Here is a 17,533-nt window from a genome sequence, read left to right as displayed (position 1 = left end):
TTTGCTCACCAGTTTTCCCCAAATCAGAAAAGCAACTTCTTCCCAACACAACGTAGCTGAACTCCAGAATTTGCACTGGAGGTTATACATACCAAAATGTTTATTGAGACTCAAAAAGCATTTTTTTCCTCATCTTCTCTCAGGAAAAAATCCTATTGTTCTTCCTTACTGACTGACGGTGGATTCATAGATTAGCTCAGGATTCAGATGCTGTGGGTTTAGGGGAAAAATGGGGGTGGGGATGTTCCTTCCTTCAGAGGGGAATAAAGAGATAATGCAAACACTAAGACAGCAGAAGGGTAGTAAGAGTCTTAAAGGACAAACTGTTCCAGTAGTTTTATTAGCAAAGAAGCTGTGTTTTGAAAGAAAATAAATACAAGGAAGACATTTTCATAGCCACAATGAAAATAACAGCTACTACAGCAAAATCCCTGACCATTAACAATACAACAAAGACCTGAAGATCGAGGTCTTTCCTTAGGAAGGCTGAAGGTAGCAGGCTGTTTGGGTTTAGTGTGCAGTCCTGTAACCAGACGCAAGTGTCAGGAGGAGTCCCCGGTGCTAACCAGACTTGAAAAGAAGAATAGCAACTTGGCCGAGGTAGAAGTAGATGAAGTGCTTGGTCTCATGAGTCACGTAGCTGCCGAAGTTCCTTCCCACGATGCAGTGCCAAGTGGGATTGTATTTCTTGTCGAATTCCTGCAGAAAATAGAACATGGAATTTAGCATTGCTTGTACTAACATTTATTTTGGCACTGATATGTAACTTGTTAGCAAGTATCCCTCTCTGAAGAAAGCAATTAAGGAGCAGCATATGCTCTTAAGTGCAAGGATCATCTGTTGTCTTAGTACATTCTGTTGCTTACCAAGAAAAAAAAAGCTTCCTAACAAAGCAGGAATAACTTTAAAATGTGCATGTTCAGGGAAAAAACTTTTCTCTAGAAGTCATACCATGATTTTAAATGGTAACATTTAAGAAAGTTACCATTTTTTTTTTGTTCTAAAGCTATAGAAATTAAGCCATTAATTTATCTTCACTAGCTAATTCTTAATGAGGATGCTGAAAGGACTCTCAATGGAAAATTCTCTGCTGCATCCTTAATCTCATGTCATGAGAATATTCCTTCTACCCATCATACTTGGAGACTGCCATGAGTTTCAGATAAACTCATAGCTACAAGGCTTGTATGAATAGAAGCTTACAGCCAGTGCCTGTGTATTGTGGAGTCCACCAGCCTCAAGACGAAGAGACTTTTTGTGAGAACATGCAAGAGTTTGCATTCTGCTCATCTCCATCTTGCAGCTCGAACCTACAGCTCAATCTGGCTCCAAGTAGGAACCGGAGAAGAACTGACAAACAGTAAGTGCCGAACCATCTGTTCTGCATTAGCACGAACAGTTTGTCTCAAATGTGGTGGGAAGGGGACAAAAAAAAAAAAAAAGTTACGAGGTCAGCAAGGCAGCGCTGCTGCCCCAGATGGGTCCCGGGGCCAGCTCAGCCCCTCGCCCAGCTGCGCTGCCCCTGCCCTGCTCCTCCCGCCGGCGGGGCCGTGACCCGGGTCTCACCTTCTTGATGTGCGCGGCGATGTCCTTCTCGATGTTGTACTTCTCCAGCGCCTGCGTGGCACACTCCACCGAGTCCTGCTGCATCTCCTCCGACATGTCCGCGTTCTTGATCACCGCCTTTCGCTCGCCCATGGCTGCCTGCGGGGAGCGAAGCCCGGCCCGGCGTTGTGGCAGCAGCAGCCCCACGTGCTCCCGGCCCGGCCCCCGCCGAGCTCTGCGGGTGCTCCCCGCGGGCCGCCCCTGGACCTGTCCCCGGGCCCGCCCCCTCCACGCCCCCCCACCGATCATTGGGCGTCGCCACCGCTCTCCCGAGCGCTCATTGGCTGCTCCAGCAGGGTTTTGCCCTTGCGTTTTCTTTCGGCCCGGCATGCTCCGTGCCTGCGGCCGTTGCCATGGCGACGGGGAGCAGCGGGCCCGGCCCTGAGGGGTGGCAGGGGGGTCCTAGCCGTGTGCGCCAAAACTGCTGAGCCAGGGCACAAAACACCTCTTCTGTAAAATGGGTTCAGCCTCCAGCACGTCTAAATATGTCCCAGTTTCTGTAAAAAGTTTAAATATGTCCCAGTTTCTGTAAAACGCCTTCCTGCAGCTGATGCGTGGTCCCCAAAGCCATTTTGTTACTCGCCACAGCCCAGGCTGCAGCAACACAGAACTTTGCAGAATTTCCCCTCACACTCTGCAGCAGGCCTGCTGCCTCCCCGTGAGCCGGCATCCCTCCCCTGAGATGCCTCTTGCTGAGGGGAAAGCCTGCCCACGTCACAGGGACATGCTCCATAGCTTATCAGTCATGCTTGATCAGTTTTCCTATCAATATATCTCTCTTCAGTTTGTCACCGTCTTTCAGACCAAGTGATCTCTGACAAAAATCTTTTACCCCTATTTACTGTGATCAAGTGAGCTCTAAACTTTGTTCCTTTATTGAACTGAACCCATCAGACTTAAGTGTCATTCGAGGCACCTTTTGCAGACCTCAGAATTTCTGCAACTCTTGCCTTTTTTTTTTTTTTTTCCCTAATGAAGCAAGATGTTTGGGGAGATCCACAGTGCTCTGTTTTGTTAGTTTCACTCTCCCTGGGGCACTTTCTGCTTATACTCTCAGCAGCAGCTACAAAATTGCTGTTGAGTGTTGCACAGCTGGTGATCTGTTAATAACAGGACTCTGAGCTTTTGTCTATAGCAAACAGCACAGCAGGACTTACAAGAGGTTTTAAAAGGTTGCTTGGTGGGACTGCCATTTCCTTGTAGAAATAAACTCCAGAAAAGTCATCCACCTCACTGAAAATGAAAATACTTTTCACGTTACTGCAGTATAGTTACCTGCTCAGTGTCACTCATAGCAAAAGTAAAAAAAAAAAAGTAAAAAAAAGAGGTTGGACTCGATGATCTTGAGGTCTCTTCCAACCTAGAAATTCTGTGATTCTGTGAAAAGTAGCATAACTGCAAGAAACCTTTTGCATTTTCAAGCTCTGAGGCAACCTCGGAAGAATATACTCTCCCCCAAAGTATTTAAACTGGATAATGTAGTACTTTTGCCATTCTGTAGTATCTCAGAAATAGCTTTCAGCTTTAGCAGCCAGGTTTTAGCATTACAATTAGAAGAGATATAATTCACAGCTTTGTTTTCTATACCACCATCATCAGAGTGTGTTAGGAACAACTTTGAAAGTTATGAAATTAAAAGAACTTATCTGATTTAATGCAGCAGGTGAAAGGGTGTAAGAAACCTTGTGTGCTAACAACTTGAAGAAGCTTTGGGATAGTCTTGGGGCCACCATACATGTAAACAATTAATTTACAGAACCATCTGTAGTCTCTGCAGCACTAGCAATGGTTCTTTAAGTACTAGACAGTTTTGTGCTGACAGGAACGAACCATTTAACAATCTTCCCAGTGCTTACAATGAACTTTAGAAACACCCATGAATCTCTGAGGAGGTGGTTGTTTGGTAGCTGCAGGCACATTCTGTGCATTTATTAAGAAATGGTTAGCTGAAGGAACAGATGTGATGACGACTGCAAGAAATGTCAGTGTGGGTGAGATACATGGCTTTAAAGAGAAACATAAAAGCCTGAGATACACGGCTTTAAAGAGAAACATTAGAGCTTTACTTGTTGATCAAGAATGTAAAAGTGTAATTTCCCTCGGGATAGAGCTGCAGGGGAAGGCAGAACAAATACATACAGGAGACGATAGCTGGAGTAGAAGAGGTGCCAAAGAAAATTGGGTAATGGACAATGTATACCATGAGACTCCTGTTGCAGATGGAGCTTAGATTGCAAGCACTTTTCAGTTGAGGCTTTTTTTTTTTTTTTTTTTTTTTCCGTGTTGAATACAGTATCACTACAGCTAATAGAGATATTTTTCCTGGGGCTCCCAGTTACTACCAAAGCATAAAATAATCGTTATTATCAATAAACAAACTTCAGTTCTTGTATTTCCATACAACTAAAGAAACCTCCACCTCGAAATTTTATTTGTAAACCTGGCATCTATATGCTAGAGCATCTAATACATTATTATATCTTACAGATCTGCATAGTAATGGAAAAAAACTTAGCAGATTATAAATCAAGCTATCTCCATAGTGTCCAGGGGGACTAGAGACATTTACAGCAGCTCAGTATTTGCCCTGACCTTTTTTTTTTTTTTTTTAACTGAACGCACTATTTTTCTTTTTGTTCTAACTACTAACCACTGAGAAAACACGAGTTGTTTTACAAATACATATCATGCAGTAAGGCAGAATTTACAGGTCACAATTTTGTGATACAGGTCCTCAATTTTAGCTACTTGTTTGCCTGGGTTTATAAATTGCAACGTGGCAGAACACTGTAAGGATTTGAGCAAGCCCCAGAGCTGTTTGTGCTTCGAACCAGCACCACGAGGGGCATCTTGGCCCTGCCTCGGGGTGTCACCTGGGCCCAGAGGGGGTTCACGCCATCTTGTGGGGTGCAGCACCCTCCACAGTACGCAGGCCATGGGACGCCAAGGTACTAACGTATGCTGCCCCATAGGTAGCTCGTCTGGTCTTTGCAAGGGTTCCTCATTTGGTGGTTGTGGCTGTCTGAGTCAGGGCTGTAATTCCCTTATTAGTGGTGACGTTGTAACAAACCCCTTCATTAAGGAAATGCGTGTTTGCAACTTCTAAGGCAGTTCAGGCTGCAGGGAACAAGCATCAGGCAGTCTGTTCTCTCACTGCAGTGTGTGGGTAGGGGAGCAGCAGTGAACCGGCAGTTTTAAGGCTAGCCTCTGCTGCATGGGGAATGTGGGATCAGCTCTGTCCAAATTGTTGGTTTGATTGTTGCTTTTAAATAGTTACTTGATGATACCTTGGGCTGCTAGCTCCTGCGGCCATGCAGTTCACTCTCAAATTCCTCTCCCTTTTTCTATGTAAATAATGTTGTCCCCATTCTCTCTGATAGTCAAAGGAGGAGAGCAAAAATGGATAGAACGTGTGGGTATTTCTCAAAGTGGGAATTCTCTGCTAATATGCTTGTTGTATGGTACCCATTGAAGTCTCTCCTCGTGATTTATGTATGCATCATAAATGACTTTTAGGCTGAGCTTGTGTATTTGTGAAGGTTTATAATTTGCAGGGTCTGAATCTTGAAAAGCCTGACACTTTAGCACAGTGTTACAGCCTGGCAATTAATTGGATTAGTGGGATTAAATAGAAGCTTTAATTCAACACCCTTTAAAGAATTCAAGTATCAAAACAATTGTTTTATGTGAAGCTCAAACAAATAACGAAGTAACTGCAAAAAGGCATGATAAGAGTGGAACAAGTGTTTGCTCTCACTTCCTGCCAGACAAATATGAAAAAAAATCAGCTCCAGACAGTTCAAATCTTACTAAGCACGCAACCTTTCAGGGCAGCAAATGAAAACAGAACCTATTCAATGGCTGTGATTTCTTTTATCAGCAAAAGCAGCTGCGGTCCTTTTCACTCAGCCTAGGGTTTCCATGAAATACATGACAGACACACAATGGCCTGAGAGGGAGCTTGCCAAAGCAGTTTGTGGACGCAGCATTATGCACAAGCCACTAATGGCTGAACCCAATACCACCACTATTCAAACTCTCAAGCATTTTTCTCAGTGTTTTTCCAATTATGATACTCCTCATATGCTTGGTGGCCTTCTGAGATGTTGAGAAACAACACACGTGTATTGTGAATCACTAATTTTTTTATTGCCTGTTGTTTGCAGGGATGTAGAATACGCAGTTTGTAGGAGAAATAGTTATGGTAATGGCCATGCTCAGGACTTCGTCTATCAGGCAGATGGCAGGGCCTGAAGGAGCACATGCATGGAGCTGGTGGTGTTTATTACACAGAAGTACAGAGAGACAGAATGGGAGAAATGGTTTTTCTCTGCAAACAGATTCAGAACATGCACTCTCATGAGGTGAGTTCAGCCCTTGGGGAAGCGTGTGCCAGCACAGTCATGGAGGACCCTTCTTTCCTTCTGGGATGCTCTCAGGAGCCCTAAGAGCAGACTCAAACTGGTGATTAGCAGTATCCTATTACAGTAATTGCAAGGGTCTTTTCTAGCTCTTCATGGCTCAGCACATCATGATCTCTTCTAGTGCACGGCATTACAATTGGAGTACATAAATCTGGATTCTTGAACCTGTATTTGAAGGGAGCACCACCCAGGAAGAAAAGTTTGGTTTTCAGGCTTTTACAGTGCTTTTTATGCCTGGAAGTGAATGGTCTGGACTATTTGGTTCTAGTTTGATGCAATATTCTTTTTTCAGTGGGTCTCTAGTTTCCCTCAGCGAGCTTTGTCTTATCTTGCCTCTGACTAGTGGACGTTCAGCAAGGAAGCTCTCTATGGAAGGATGAGACAGTGGCAATGTATGTTATTTGCTATAGCAGTCCTCCCCATTTGGCCAGCACAGCACTTCTTCCTGTGATGGTCTCCTGCCATCTGAGGCAGAGCGTGGGTGCTCGTGTTGATCTTGGAGCTGTGCAGCTTCTTCATAACAACCCCCTTCCCATGGCTGACCTTCCTAGGACAAACATCCTGTCTGGGAACAAGATGTCTGCTCCAGAGATTTCCTTACAGAATTTCAGGTATTGGCATGACTGTTACTTGAGGGTAACAGGATAAGCCCTACAGTTAAATCCATTACTCTTCAGCACCATCTTACAAAGTACTTTTCATCCACAGACATAGCTAATGCTCTAAAATTAAAAATCTCTCTCAAATTTTGTACAAATCTAGGTATTTAATTTGTGAGAATAAAAATACAAGGTGGGAACTAGAAGGTAACCCATAAAGACATGGCACACAGGGATACAAAAAAGGAAATATTCAGTGCAAGCAAAACATCGGAGTCAATCATCTCCTCAAAGTCCTCTTTCTTCTGTAATGAAAATCTGAATTCTGTTTGTACTTCACAGAGATGCTCAACAATGTTACGGACTCCTCTGCCATACCAGACTTTGTTACTTCTGACTCTACCAGAGCCAGAGTTAAGCTAAAGGCTTATATATATATATCCCAGTATATATATTCCAACTTCTTTTGTTTTACTGACAAACTAGTTCAAGAAAAAATAATGGTTCTGTGTTTTTTTTTTTAATCAGCCTTTATTGTTCTCTCTAAAGACTTCAAGCCATTTGGTATCTTAAAGAACAACATCAAATACACTTTGCTAAACACAAGCACCAAGATTGTCTCTCATGCTGCCTTCCAGCTTCACAAACAGCAAGTATTTCAACAGCAAGACAATTTACAGCAGAAGGATGTTGTAAGAAGTTTAGCAGTGTGGTTGCTTTTCTTTATATCAAAATACATGTGAGGGTATTTCAGTTGTGACTGCACAAACCTTAGATTTCCCAATAAAATACAGAAATGACACGAGTTCTTTCACTGATAGCCCTGTAGAAAAGTCTCCTGTTCTTCTAGCTTTGGTAAAGGGATGTTACCTGATAGAAAACAAAGAGTTGTGTGAGACCAGCTGTAAGTCACCTTCTGGGCAGCACAACTTAACGTGAAAGTGCCTCTCCAGTTTATTCTGAGTACATACAGGCAGATAAAATTTCCTGAGTGAGTGCAGAATGTAAGAAAGTTGTCTAACTAACTTCCTGTAAATAACAACTCAACGTGTGCAGTAGCTTTAAGGTACGACTGGCCTCTCTGCTGCTTTTAGACCAACAGACTGCATCTGTTTCTGGTTTGGTGGTGGTGTCGATGTGTTTTAAACAGGTGACTGCAGTTACTTATTTTAGTACTTCATTATTACTAGCTAATATTCCTGACAGTAAAGTCAGCTATGGCAATTTATGTTTGTCAAATTAATTCAAGCAAGATTAAGAGCTTTTTTATAAAAAAGACAATACCTGGTGGGGCTACAAAATATTCCTCTACTTTCTCTCTGGCATTATTCAGCAGCTCTTTCGTGCAGTTGCCTTCTGTAACGTCATCTTCTCTGAGGTACAGAGACCTGAAGAACAAAGGTTGCTGGCTTGTCTTTACGTCACTCTGTGAGTATGAAGCGGGCATCTCTAAAGCTGGGTTTTGGTGTAGGGTAAGCAGGAAGGCCCCCGTTGGGATGTTCCGAAGCAATAAACGCCACAGAACGGTATCTGGGGAGCAGTGTGTGCGGGTCACTCATGATAAGATATAGTCGGGAATGGGGGTCGATCATTGCTGTGTTTACACGTTTGGATCATGGGTGCCAATGCCACACAAAACCACAATAAAACCTTTCCGTAAGAGGGGCCAAACTCACACGGGGGGTGACTCCCAGAGCGCAAGTCATGCAAACAAACCAAGGCTGGGCATTGACCAGCCCTGCGCCTCGTTACCTGTCCTCTAGCACCGAGTCCATCGGCTCCACGCCCTCCGTGTTCACCTGGCGGAGCAGCTGGGCGAACAGCACGGCTCCCCGCAGCCTCTCCACGCCCTCCCTGTCGCGGAAATCCACCAGCGCCAGGCGCTCCAGGTGCCGCAGCACCTCCACGCTCACCGGGCCCTGCGAGAGCCCGGCTCCTCCGGCGGGGCCGAGGACGGCGTGAGCGGAGCCCCCGGCCCCCCGGTGGCCGCCCGCCCGCTCCTGGCGCTGGGCCGGTACCGGGGGGCCCCGCGGCCGCCCCCAGCCGAGCGCGGCGCTGAGGCAGCGGCACGGCCGCATCGCGCCCCGGGGCCTCGCGTCAGAGCCTGCGACGGAAGCGCTGAGGGAGGAGGAGGAGGAGGAAGGGGAAGGGGAAGGAAGGGGGGGGAGGCCGCCGCCGCCATGAACAGCGTGGGCGAGGCGTGCACCGAGCTGAAGCGCGAGTACGACCAGTGCTTCAACCGCTGGTTCGCGGAGAAGTTCCTCAAGGGCGAGAGCGGCGGGGACCCCTGCGGGCAGCTCTTCAAGCGCTACCAGCTCTGCGTGCAGGTGCGGCCACGGCACGGCAGCCCCCTACCCCTGCCCCTGCCCCTGCTCTGGTCCCCTGTGGCAGCAGCCCTCGGTGTCCCCTCGGTGTCCCCTCGGTGCCTTTCTCTGTTTTTCTGCCCGACGCCGCCTGCCAGGCACAGGCCCTGCCGGCTGCGTGCCAGGGTCGGGGCGTTTCTGGTGTTAGGAGGGCATCCCAGCCGGTCTTCAGGCTGCTTCTTGTAGATCGTGTTTTGTACCAAATACTACACCGCTTAGCACTATAAAGTGCTGTATAAAGCGCTGAAAACATTTCAAATTTAACTTGTTTGTCTTCCTTCTTCCCAGAAAGCAATCAAGGAGAAGGACATACCCATAGAAGGCTTGGAGTTCATGGGCGCAAGCAAAGCGAAAACTGAAAACTCCTCTTGACTTCAGCTGTATGGATGGAGTCGCCTATGTGAGCCTTTGGACTGAAAGGTGACCAGACAGCAGACAGGACACCACCTGGATAAGACCTGTGTATTTAGGAAGCAAGGAATGTGCTCGGCTTATAAAAGCAAACTACCACAGGATAAAACTGGATCACGTGGTAACTTCTGCCTCCTTTCGAGCGAATTTTGGTGGCGGTTCAGCGTCTAACAGCGTGAACAGACGGTTTAACTAACTTCCCGTTGAATGTACCCTGTGACAGGAGAATGCTTGTTGGGATGTTGAACTTAGCAGTTGGTTTATGACTCCTTTCTCTTGCTTATTTATATAACACTTGAAAGTGTCTAAAAAGAGTGTGAAGAAGGTTAATTTCCTTTGTCTCATCTCTGTGGTGCTGGATTTTGGATGAAGAAGTTTGATTTATATGATCCTGAATGCTTAGGGGCTAAACCATTGTTTTGTGTCAGCAACAGAGATGGTAGAAAAGCACTTTTGCTGGACCTGCAATAACGTAGCTAAAATAAATATAACCCGGTTATACTTTGTTCAAGTGGGTAAGGGTCTGGTAGAATCTGGTTATGACCTCCAAGGGGGACAGAGGTGGCCCACAACAGAAGCTGAAGAGAACACACTGAACCTGGAGGCTGCTTTCTTTGGCCTTTTCTGAAGTACAGAAACAAACCTGAACTTGAATTCTCTCCCCTCTAGTGTTACATATCCCTGCAGTCAAACTGCGCAGACCTGGCCATCTTTCTGCACACTACCACTAAGCACCCATTTGGCCACAGTCCCTGTTAGGTTTTTGCTCGATGCAGTTAAAACATGTCTTGAAAGAGAGCAACATTGATTGAAGCTTGACAAATGTTAAAAGCTCCAGCTGCCTGTACTGCCTCTTGGGGAACACCTCACCTGCTCATGAAACTGCCCTTGGACCATGTAACTAGGTGTGTACATACACCTAGCAAAGAGCTGGCTTGTAAACTACAGAAACTCTGAGCAAGTTACTCGTTAGGTAGCAGGAGTGACTTCTGACTGGTTGAAATGCTCGGCTGACTTGCCAGGTACCCCTCTGTGTAACCTGACAGTGGGCATTGGGCACTTGTTTTTCCTAAATCAGGTATCTGAAATCCTCTTCCTTTCACTGGCAGTGGAGGAGTTAAGGAAGCTTCTCAGCGGAAGGTTGGTGGGTACTTCTCATGTAGTTGTGAAGGAGTTATTAGAATTACCCTTTTCCTCTCCAAATCTGTTTCATACTTTGTCCATCCTGAGCTATTTCAGCAGCAGAGCTTTACTTCTGTGGATCTTGCAGCAGCTTGAGGAAGGGTGTTCGGAAGAGAAGCAAGGGATCAGGACCCACCGCTCCTCATCCAGTGGCCTGCGGAGCACCACTGGGGCAGGAATCAGCCAAACTGTCCCCTCTGCACCAACACAGCTAAGAGAGTACAAAATATTCTGGGCCAGGGACAACAGGGAGGTGAACTTCCTAATTGTCCTAGAATAACAGTGAGGAAAAAAGTGAGTATCATGCTCTTAAGCACTATTAGAAGGGTCATTCAGAGGCTTTTTTTTCTTTTTTTTTTTTTTTTAATTAAAAAGATGGAGTTCTCAAGCCATAGCTGGCTTGTCTGCACCACAGCTTCTGAGTAACTGTGCAGACACAGAGCAGACCAGAAATGACAGCACGCTGGGCTCACTGTGCCCCATGTCTTCAGTGATGGCCTAGCCATGAGCAGTCACGCAGCCTGGGTTAACCACGCTTGCTCACAGTGCATCAGGCAGCTGGCAGAGCAATCTGTACGGGGCTGAACAGAGCACTTACCAAATAAGCTGTTACCGCTTACTGCTGGGTCACTCGGGTGTAAATAAAACCAACTTTTGGTTGGTAAGGTAAGGGACGTCTCCAGGAGCAGCACAAATAGCATTTTAGGGTCTGTCAAGTAGGTGGTGGTGTTTTTTTAAGGAATAATACATCCAACCACTTTGCTTTTCTATAACCTTCATGTAGGAATAAATGTGGTGTTATCTTGCCAGCTAGCTCTGAAATAACTGTGCCCATTTGTGCCTTGTTCTTTATATTTTAATATATAAAAGCTTGTCTGAAGTCATCTTACTACAGTGTTCTGCTAAGTGGATGAAATTTGCACTGCAGCACAGGGCAGGGAGTCCTGCAGCACCCCCCACTGGATTTCACCCCCCTGGCTCACCTAACACCTGTCCCTTACCAGCAGCGGGGTGCTGAGAGCTGCTGCGTTCTTCCTTTGGGGAAAAAATGGTACTAGCAGCAAAGACAGAGCTTCTCATCTGCCTACTGTATAAAAGAAAGTAGAAGCTACAGGGGGAACTGGGAAACAGTTGAGTTGGAGAAGAAAAACTTAAAAATTAACATCATATTGGAACAGACCTGGGGTCTTAGAATTGTTACCTATGGAAGATAATGATCTCCTAGGTTCCCTTTGAAAACTGGAACTAGCGAAGCTAAGAAGCTTCTGAGTGGCAATGGTCTGTATTACAGACATGCAACGGAGCAAAAACTGTTTTGGTATGTCGCATCTGTATGAGAATGTTGTACAAGGAGCCTACAGCTTTATGAGAAGCAGGGGCATGAACAGCAGCTGTGCTGATACACCAGAGAATGTGAGAGCTAACAATGCTGTGCAGGCACACAGAGCTTCAGTTAAACACCTTTGCTGGAATTCCATCTCGGGAGGGGCCGGGTAAGACAGAGTTGCCTTCGTGTCTCCTAAATACCCCAACAGTTGACAATGCAGGATGTGCCTCAGCACATGCTCAGTTTCTATCTACAGATGAAGTTATTAGGCTAATACTGAGCGTGGGATAACAATGCTCAGTTAAACCAAACATAATGCTCAATGTCATGTCTGATTATTCCATTTTGTGTGCTTTCTGATGAATGCGTGACTGCTGTCAGTGTTACCAGATGCAGGAGCAGGTGTTAGCAGGAGGTCAGTCCAACCCTTTGCTCCTGCACTGTCCTGTGGGGAAGCCTCAACACCAAAACTTGGAACTTCTGAGGAGTCGCAGGATAACAAAAGAGTCAGATCCTGAGTTCAAGTTTGGAATCATTTATTTAAAGGACCTCTACACAAGTACAGGTGGAGCATGCACCACCATTCAACTTGACTGTAGAAGGAATGTGGTTTTTCTTAAGTGATGGTTCCCACAGAGCAGCCTGGTCCAGACACAGGGAGAGCCAGAGTCCTGGCTGTGGTCAGCATCTCAGTTTTCATCTTCATAACCGGTGGGGAGAGCATTAACGTGAGGGTTGTGGAATAGAGTTTTGTTCCCATCGCCCCAGGGGAAGGGCTGTCGGAAGAAGAAGAAAAACAAAGCCCTGACAGATAACCAAAGGACGTGCCACAGCACAGGAACTGCGAACTCAACAGCAAACATGGGCTCAAGCAAGGTGGCCCTGCTACCAGCCTGGAGAAAGCAGGAGCTAGCAAATAATCTCCAGTAGCTGGAAGCCTTTAGATAGCAAGGTCACAGCTGTCACTTAAACACATAAATCCACTGTACCATACCATGAGTTACCATACCACGAGGACCCCTGCTTTGAGAATTGGGCATCACCTCTGTTAGCCTACAGGCCTGCATCAGTAAGCAAAGCAGCTCCGTGACTTAACATTTTTCAGCAGGATTACTTGGGGATGCAGCTCTGCATTAGCCTGAGGCAAGCAGAGCAGCTCCACGACTTGATATTTATCAGCAAGGCCTTAGTGGGATTATCTGGGGCTGGGGAGAGACCTGTTGATAGAGCGGGTCCCTCACCTGAGCTGCAAGGAGTGTGCTGTGACAGAGACAGCCACGTTCCCAGGCTGTGGCTATGCACACAGTGCCACAGGAGATGCGGGACAAAGAGCTGCGCTCAGCTCGGGTGGCACCGCGGGCTCGGCGAGGAGGAGGAGGAGGGGCAGGGGGAGGGTGCGACAGGGGCGGCCGTACCTTGGTCCTGATGCGGAGGTGCGTGTAGGGGACGAACTCGGGCCGCTCGCTCTCGTGCTGCGCCTTCAGGTAGCAGTTCAGCATGCACACGGCCACGCCGGGCAGGGCCACGACGAAGCTCAGCGTCCTCCACAGCCGGGCTGCGGGCACCGCGCGGCTCAGGCCCGGCCCCGGGGGCACCGCGACCCCTCCCAAGGGCAGCGACCCCCCGCCCGCCGGCCTCTCCCCGCCGCCCCCGTTCCCTCCCCGTTACCTCCCCCGGCCTCGTGTGCCGCCGCCGCCATGCCGCGTCCCGGCGCCGAGCTCAGGGCCTGGGCGGCGCGCAGCAGCCGCGACCCCCTCCCTAGCGCCGCCATCTTCCTTCTCCTCCGCCGACCGGAACCGGAAGCGGGTCCCGGGCCGGGCGCTGCGCTTCCGCCGCCTGCCTGACCTTGAGCTGCGGCGGGCTGCGGGCGGGCTGCTGCGCATGCGCGGCCCGGGGAAGGGGGGGGGTCACGTGATCGCGCTCGCGCAGCGCGGCTGAGGGGAGGGGAGGGGGCGGCGCCATCTTGGCGCTGGGGGGGGGAGGGAACGAACTGGGGGCTGGCGCTGCCAGAAGCGAGGGAAATGAGGGGTGTGAAGGGGAAGAAGTAAGGGGAAAAAGGCTGCAGCCTGACTGCTGAAAGCAGGATGGGTCCTGTAACCTTAGAGCAAATCACAACGTTCTGTAGCAGGAGCTATGTAAAGAGAAATGCCCTTTGTTTTAGCACCTGTAAGCAAGCAACAGACATTAATGCCTCCAAAGCTGTTGGTGTGGTCATTTAAGAGCCAAGGAGTCGGTAAACCAATGCATCAGTGACATGAGTAGCAAGCTGTTGCCTCTGAAATAGTCATAAAGTGCGACTCTAATATAAAGATTTAGAGCCGTGCTGCTGCAATAGCCTCAAAGGCAGCAGGAGGTGAGAGCAGCCAAGGTGTGCTTCTCCCTGATCCCCCAACACTCCTCTGGCAGCCCTGAACGTGCCCCTCAGGGAAGGGGATGCCCCGGGACACCTCCCTCCGTACTGGCAGCTACCAGCACAGCTGCCCCGCACCACCAGCAGCTCCTGTGAGCGCTGCCTCCGCTCCTGGAACTCCAGGGGGCTGGTGGAGAGGGGGCTCAGCTCTGTCCTCAGCCTGTGCTGGCAGCTTCGTTACAGGCTTATTTAAAGTGGGATTTTCTCAGGCTTTATCGCCCCAACCTCTGCAATTAATCTCTGTATTAGCTATGCCAGGAGACTAATGGGGCTGATTCACTCTTCTTTAAAAGCAGCGTAAGTTGGGAGGGACGGCTGAAATACACAAAAGAATCCATGTGAATATTTTCTTCTAGCTGACAGAAGCCAGACAAGTATTTGAAGGAAACGAGCTCTTCTAAGAATAGAATTGTGAGGAATGTTTTGATACCATTTATAAAATATTCTTAACTGTACAGCGTGCAATGATTATCATCACTGTGATGATTCTGTTCATCATGACAGCATAGATTTATGCAGAGGTTTGGGGAGAATACTGGGGAATGAACCCAGCCCTGCTACTGCCTCAGTAGCTACCTTTAGTTACCTATGGTGTGAAAACCACCCTTTGCACTCACTGGTGGGCACTGGTGCCTTACAGAGCAGACTGAGTTTCTTTCCAAAGCAGATCTCTATCACTTGATTTAGAAACTAGCTGGTTGCCTTTAAAAATGTGATCCTAAATCCAATACTGGGAGCCCTCTGAGTGCAGAAATGTTACACAATTTATTTAAAATAGAGAGAGAATCAAAATGGTGAGAGCCAGTCACTTTCAGAAAGTTTTTTTTTTCAGTGTGGTGGTGGGATAGGTGGAGATCTGGCCAGAACTTGTGCAACCTGCCTCAGATATCCACTAAGCACCTCCTGCTGGACATGCAGCATCTGCCCGATTGGGACACTGCATTGTATCACTGCCCACTTCAGCAAAACTCTGAATGATTGCAGTGAGCTGGTGTTCACAGAATCACACGATCATCTAGGTTGGAAGAGACTTCCAAGATCACCGAGTCCAACCTAGACAATCAGTAAAGGAAGAGCTAAGTCCTGTTTCTCCAGTCTGACATCCTTACACCAGATCACCACTCCACACAGGGCACGAGGTCACCGTATGGCCCAGGCCAAACTTCTGTCCCATGCCAGCCTTCATGAGCCTGGCAGAAAGAGCCACATAAAGGCTGCTCTGCAGTGGGTTTGACCCCCCCCACATCTGGTGGCTGTCTTGCTATAAAAAAAGAAAACTGCTTATGCAGTGGTGTTTTGCTGCAGAAATAGTTTTATTACTCATGGCATGTTTTTTGTTTTTTTTTTGTTTTTTTTTTTTAGGGAAATATATATTCAAGCTTGGGTATAACCTTAACAGTAGGCTGAGAGTACATCAGGGAGTACGAATGAGTTGAGCTAATGACTTGCTCAGGCTCAGCCTCTGCTTTCTGCAGCCTTTACTGAGGAAGAGAGATGGTGGAGTTGACTGACCAAGCTGAAAGAAAAAAAAAAAAAAGTTTATAACATGAGAAGTTTAGGCTTGCTCTAAGCATGGAAATGCTTATGGAGGCAGGAAGCGTTAGCTTTCAGAGACCAGTCCTAAAAGTGAGTTCTGCAACAGGTTTCACTTTATTTCACAATCAGAGCCCATTCTCAAAAGTCTTTTGCCTTATTTATTTATTTTCCTAGTTGCGAAGCTGGATAGCAGGCAGCAGAGAGCACGGGTGAAGCGGTGCTGAGCCGTGATTTCCCGAAGCCTTCCATCCCGGCGGCAGGAGCAATGCCGGGCTGGTCCGCCTGGTGGCAAACTGCTTTCGCTGGAAGCACCTCTCTGCTTAGCAGGTTTGGGAACAAATGTGCTCGCTGGGACTGCGGGCTGTCACCTCATCACTCTGTGTTTGGTTTTCAGGGGCCCGCTCACCCCTCGGGAGCAGCACTGTGCCCTCCGTCAGGTACCGACCAGGGCAGCGTCGTAACAAACGCAGAGCTGGTGCTGCAGAGATCGTGCCCGTGTCTCAAACTTCACAGAGTTTCTGGGGGGTTCTTCATCCTCCCCCTGTAGTCCTGGAACTGCGGAAATCAATATTCTGCCATCTGTAAATCCTTTGTTCCCCTTTTCACCAGGGCTTTATCAGCTTTGTAAGTGAAGGAGGGAGGGGGGGAAGAGGGCGTTGAGAGAGCCATTGTCCCTTCTCTCGGGAATGATCTGGAAGTGCTATGCAAATCTTCATTTGAAGACCCTGGGAACTGGGGGAGGGCTTTAGCTGCGAGCTCAGTAGGAGGGGAGCTCCGCATCCCTGCTCACACACTTCTGCCTCGCGCAAGTAGTGGGGAAGTTTTTTTGAACTGCCAGAAGAGACGTTCTGCGCTTTGTGCGCTTCTGGGAGGTTTTGCGCTCCTGTCTCCTGCTTTGTGCTTTTTTTTTTTTTTTGCCTTTTTTTTTTTTTTCTGCCTGCTTCTGCTAAATTTTTGCATAAGAATTGGGTAGGGGAGAGATCCAAGGGCTGCAAGTGGTAATTAGGAGATCAGCGCGGTGCAGGGTGCACAGACACAGGCTCCCTCCCCGCACACTGATCTGGGTCTCCTGCCAGGCAGCGGGTGCAGCTCCAGCGGTGCTGGCCTGGGTGCCCTGTGAGCACAGCCCAGCTGCTGGCCTCAGCACACAGCACGGACACATCAGTAAGCATCAGATTCGGCTGTTAAGGAGTAAGGAGTAAAATAGTTCGCACTTCTCAAATTATCACATTGTAGCCACATCTTAAAAAGCCCCCTCTTACCAGGGCAAAGACTTGGAGCGCAAAACCTGCTTTGTGAAACCCTGCAGCCTGCTCCGGCTTGGCCCGGAGATGTGTGTCACCTGTTTTGTATTAGGAGGGGTCACAGGAACCGCCAGTTTCCTGGAAACTGTGTAGGGTCCTTCTCAGGCCTCATGGAAAGGGAAATATCCTGGCTATGTGGACACATGGGTGAACAGGATGGCGGGGAGAGAAAGTGTGCATTCAAATCTGGGCATTTTGGTGTTTATAGTCTTTATTCATGTAAAGGCAGTCACAGTCTTTGATTTTGTGACCTTTTTCCTGGCAGCAGTCCCATTGTTTATTTTTCAGTCTTTCAGGGAGGTTGTGTACCAACAAACTGTAAAAATAAAATAATAATTAAACAAACAAACAAACAAAAACTTTTTTACTTTC

General features: G+C 47.8%; 4 protein-coding genes across 4 annotated transcripts; 1 reads left to right on the top strand and 3 right to left on the bottom strand.

The window, feature by feature from the left end:
* Window positions 1-303: 303 nt before the first annotated feature.
* Window positions 304-1,769, bottom strand: LOC116496027 (dynein light chain 1, cytoplasmic-like). Its single transcript, XM_032198859.1, has 2 exons — window positions 1,567-1,769; window positions 304-699 (listed from the first exon to the last, which is right to left on the bottom strand). The coding sequence occupies exons 1-2, from the start codon at window positions 1,696-1,698 to the stop codon at window positions 562-564; spliced, it is 270 nt and encodes an 89-aa protein (XP_032054750.1). The 5' UTR covers window positions 1,699-1,769; the 3' UTR covers window positions 304-561.
* A 5,370-nt stretch (window positions 1,770-7,139) lies between these two features.
* Window positions 7,140-8,709, bottom strand: GATC (glutamyl-tRNA amidotransferase subunit C). Its single transcript, XM_032198969.1, has 3 exons — window positions 8,381-8,709; window positions 7,913-8,016; window positions 7,140-7,498 (listed from the first exon to the last, which is right to left on the bottom strand). Exons 1-3 carry the CDS (start codon window positions 8,704-8,706, stop codon window positions 7,440-7,442), a joined length of 489 nt encoding a protein of 162 aa, XP_032054860.1. The 5' UTR covers window positions 8,707-8,709; the 3' UTR covers window positions 7,140-7,439.
* Window positions 8,710-8,778: 69 nt separating this feature from the next.
* TRIAP1 (TP53 regulated inhibitor of apoptosis 1) lies at window positions 8,779-9,910 on the top strand. Its single transcript, XM_032199337.1, has 2 exons — window positions 8,779-8,955; window positions 9,280-9,910. Exons 1-2 carry the CDS (start codon window positions 8,809-8,811, stop codon window positions 9,361-9,363), a joined length of 231 nt encoding a protein of 76 aa, XP_032055228.1. The 5' UTR covers window positions 8,779-8,808; the 3' UTR covers window positions 9,364-9,910.
* Window positions 9,911-12,430: 2,520 nt separating this feature from the next.
* LOC116496072 (cytochrome c oxidase subunit 6A1, mitochondrial) lies at window positions 12,431-13,727 on the bottom strand. Its single transcript, XM_032198951.1, has 3 exons — window positions 13,580-13,727; window positions 13,327-13,466; window positions 12,431-12,687 (listed from the first exon to the last, which is right to left on the bottom strand). The coding sequence occupies exons 1-3, from the start codon at window positions 13,680-13,682 to the stop codon at window positions 12,601-12,603; spliced, it is 330 nt and encodes a 109-aa protein (XP_032054842.1). The 5' UTR covers window positions 13,683-13,727; the 3' UTR covers window positions 12,431-12,600.
* Between the last annotated feature and the right edge of the window lie 3,806 nt (window positions 13,728-17,533).

The sequence above is a fragment of the Aythya fuligula genome, chromosome 17, assembly GCF_009819795.1.
Source record: "Aythya fuligula isolate bAytFul2 chromosome 17, bAytFul2.pri, whole genome shotgun sequence".
NCBI lineage: Eukaryota > Metazoa > Chordata > Aves > Anseriformes > Anatidae > Aythya > Aythya fuligula.
The sequence above is the reverse complement of the archived record's forward strand: the minus strand, read 5'-3'. Positions and strand labels throughout refer to the sequence as shown.

What these genes read in the sequence shown, in the direction of transcription:
- LOC116496027 (XM_032198859.1), bottom strand. Translation starts at nt 1,698, where the DNA reads ATGGGCGAGCGAAAGGCGGTGATCAAGAACGCGGACATGTCGGAGGAG. An exon ending in TCGCCGCGCACATCAAGAAG is followed by an intron (nt 700 to 1,566) that starts GTGAGACCCGGG and finishes TATTTTCTGCAG; the next exon opens with GAATTCGACAAGAAATACAA.
- GATC (XM_032198969.1), bottom strand. Translation starts at nt 8,706, where the DNA reads ATGCGGCCGTGCCGCTGCCTCAGCGCCGCGCTCGGCTGGGGGCGGCCG. An exon ending in GACTCGGTGCTAGAGGACAG is followed by an intron (nt 8,017 to 8,380) that starts GTAACGAGGCGC and finishes TTTGTTCTTCAG; the next exon opens with GTCTCTGTACCTCAGAGAAG. An exon ending in ATATTTTGTAGCCCCACCAG is followed by an intron (nt 7,499 to 7,912) that starts GTATTGTCTTTT and finishes GTTTTCTATCAG; the next exon opens with GTAACATCCCTTTACCAAAG.
- TRIAP1 (XM_032199337.1), top strand. Translation starts at nt 8,809, where the DNA reads ATGAACAGCGTGGGCGAGGCGTGCACCGAGCTGAAGCGCGAGTACGAC. An exon ending in GCTACCAGCTCTGCGTGCAG is followed by an intron (nt 8,956 to 9,279) that starts GTGCGGCCACGG and finishes CCTTCTTCCCAG; the next exon opens with AAAGCAATCAAGGAGAAGGA.
- LOC116496072 (XM_032198951.1), bottom strand. Translation starts at nt 13,682, where the DNA reads ATGGCGGCGCTAGGGAGGGGGTCGCGGCTGCTGCGCGCCGCCCAGGCC. An exon ending in GGCACACGAGGCCGGGGGAG is followed by an intron (nt 13,467 to 13,579) that starts GTAACGGGGAGG and finishes CGGTGCCCGCAG; the next exon opens with CCCGGCTGTGGAGGACGCTG. An exon ending in ACCTCCGCATCAGGACCAAG is followed by an intron (nt 12,688 to 13,326) that starts GTACGGCCGCCC and finishes TTCTTCCGACAG; the next exon opens with CCCTTCCCCTGGGGCGATGG.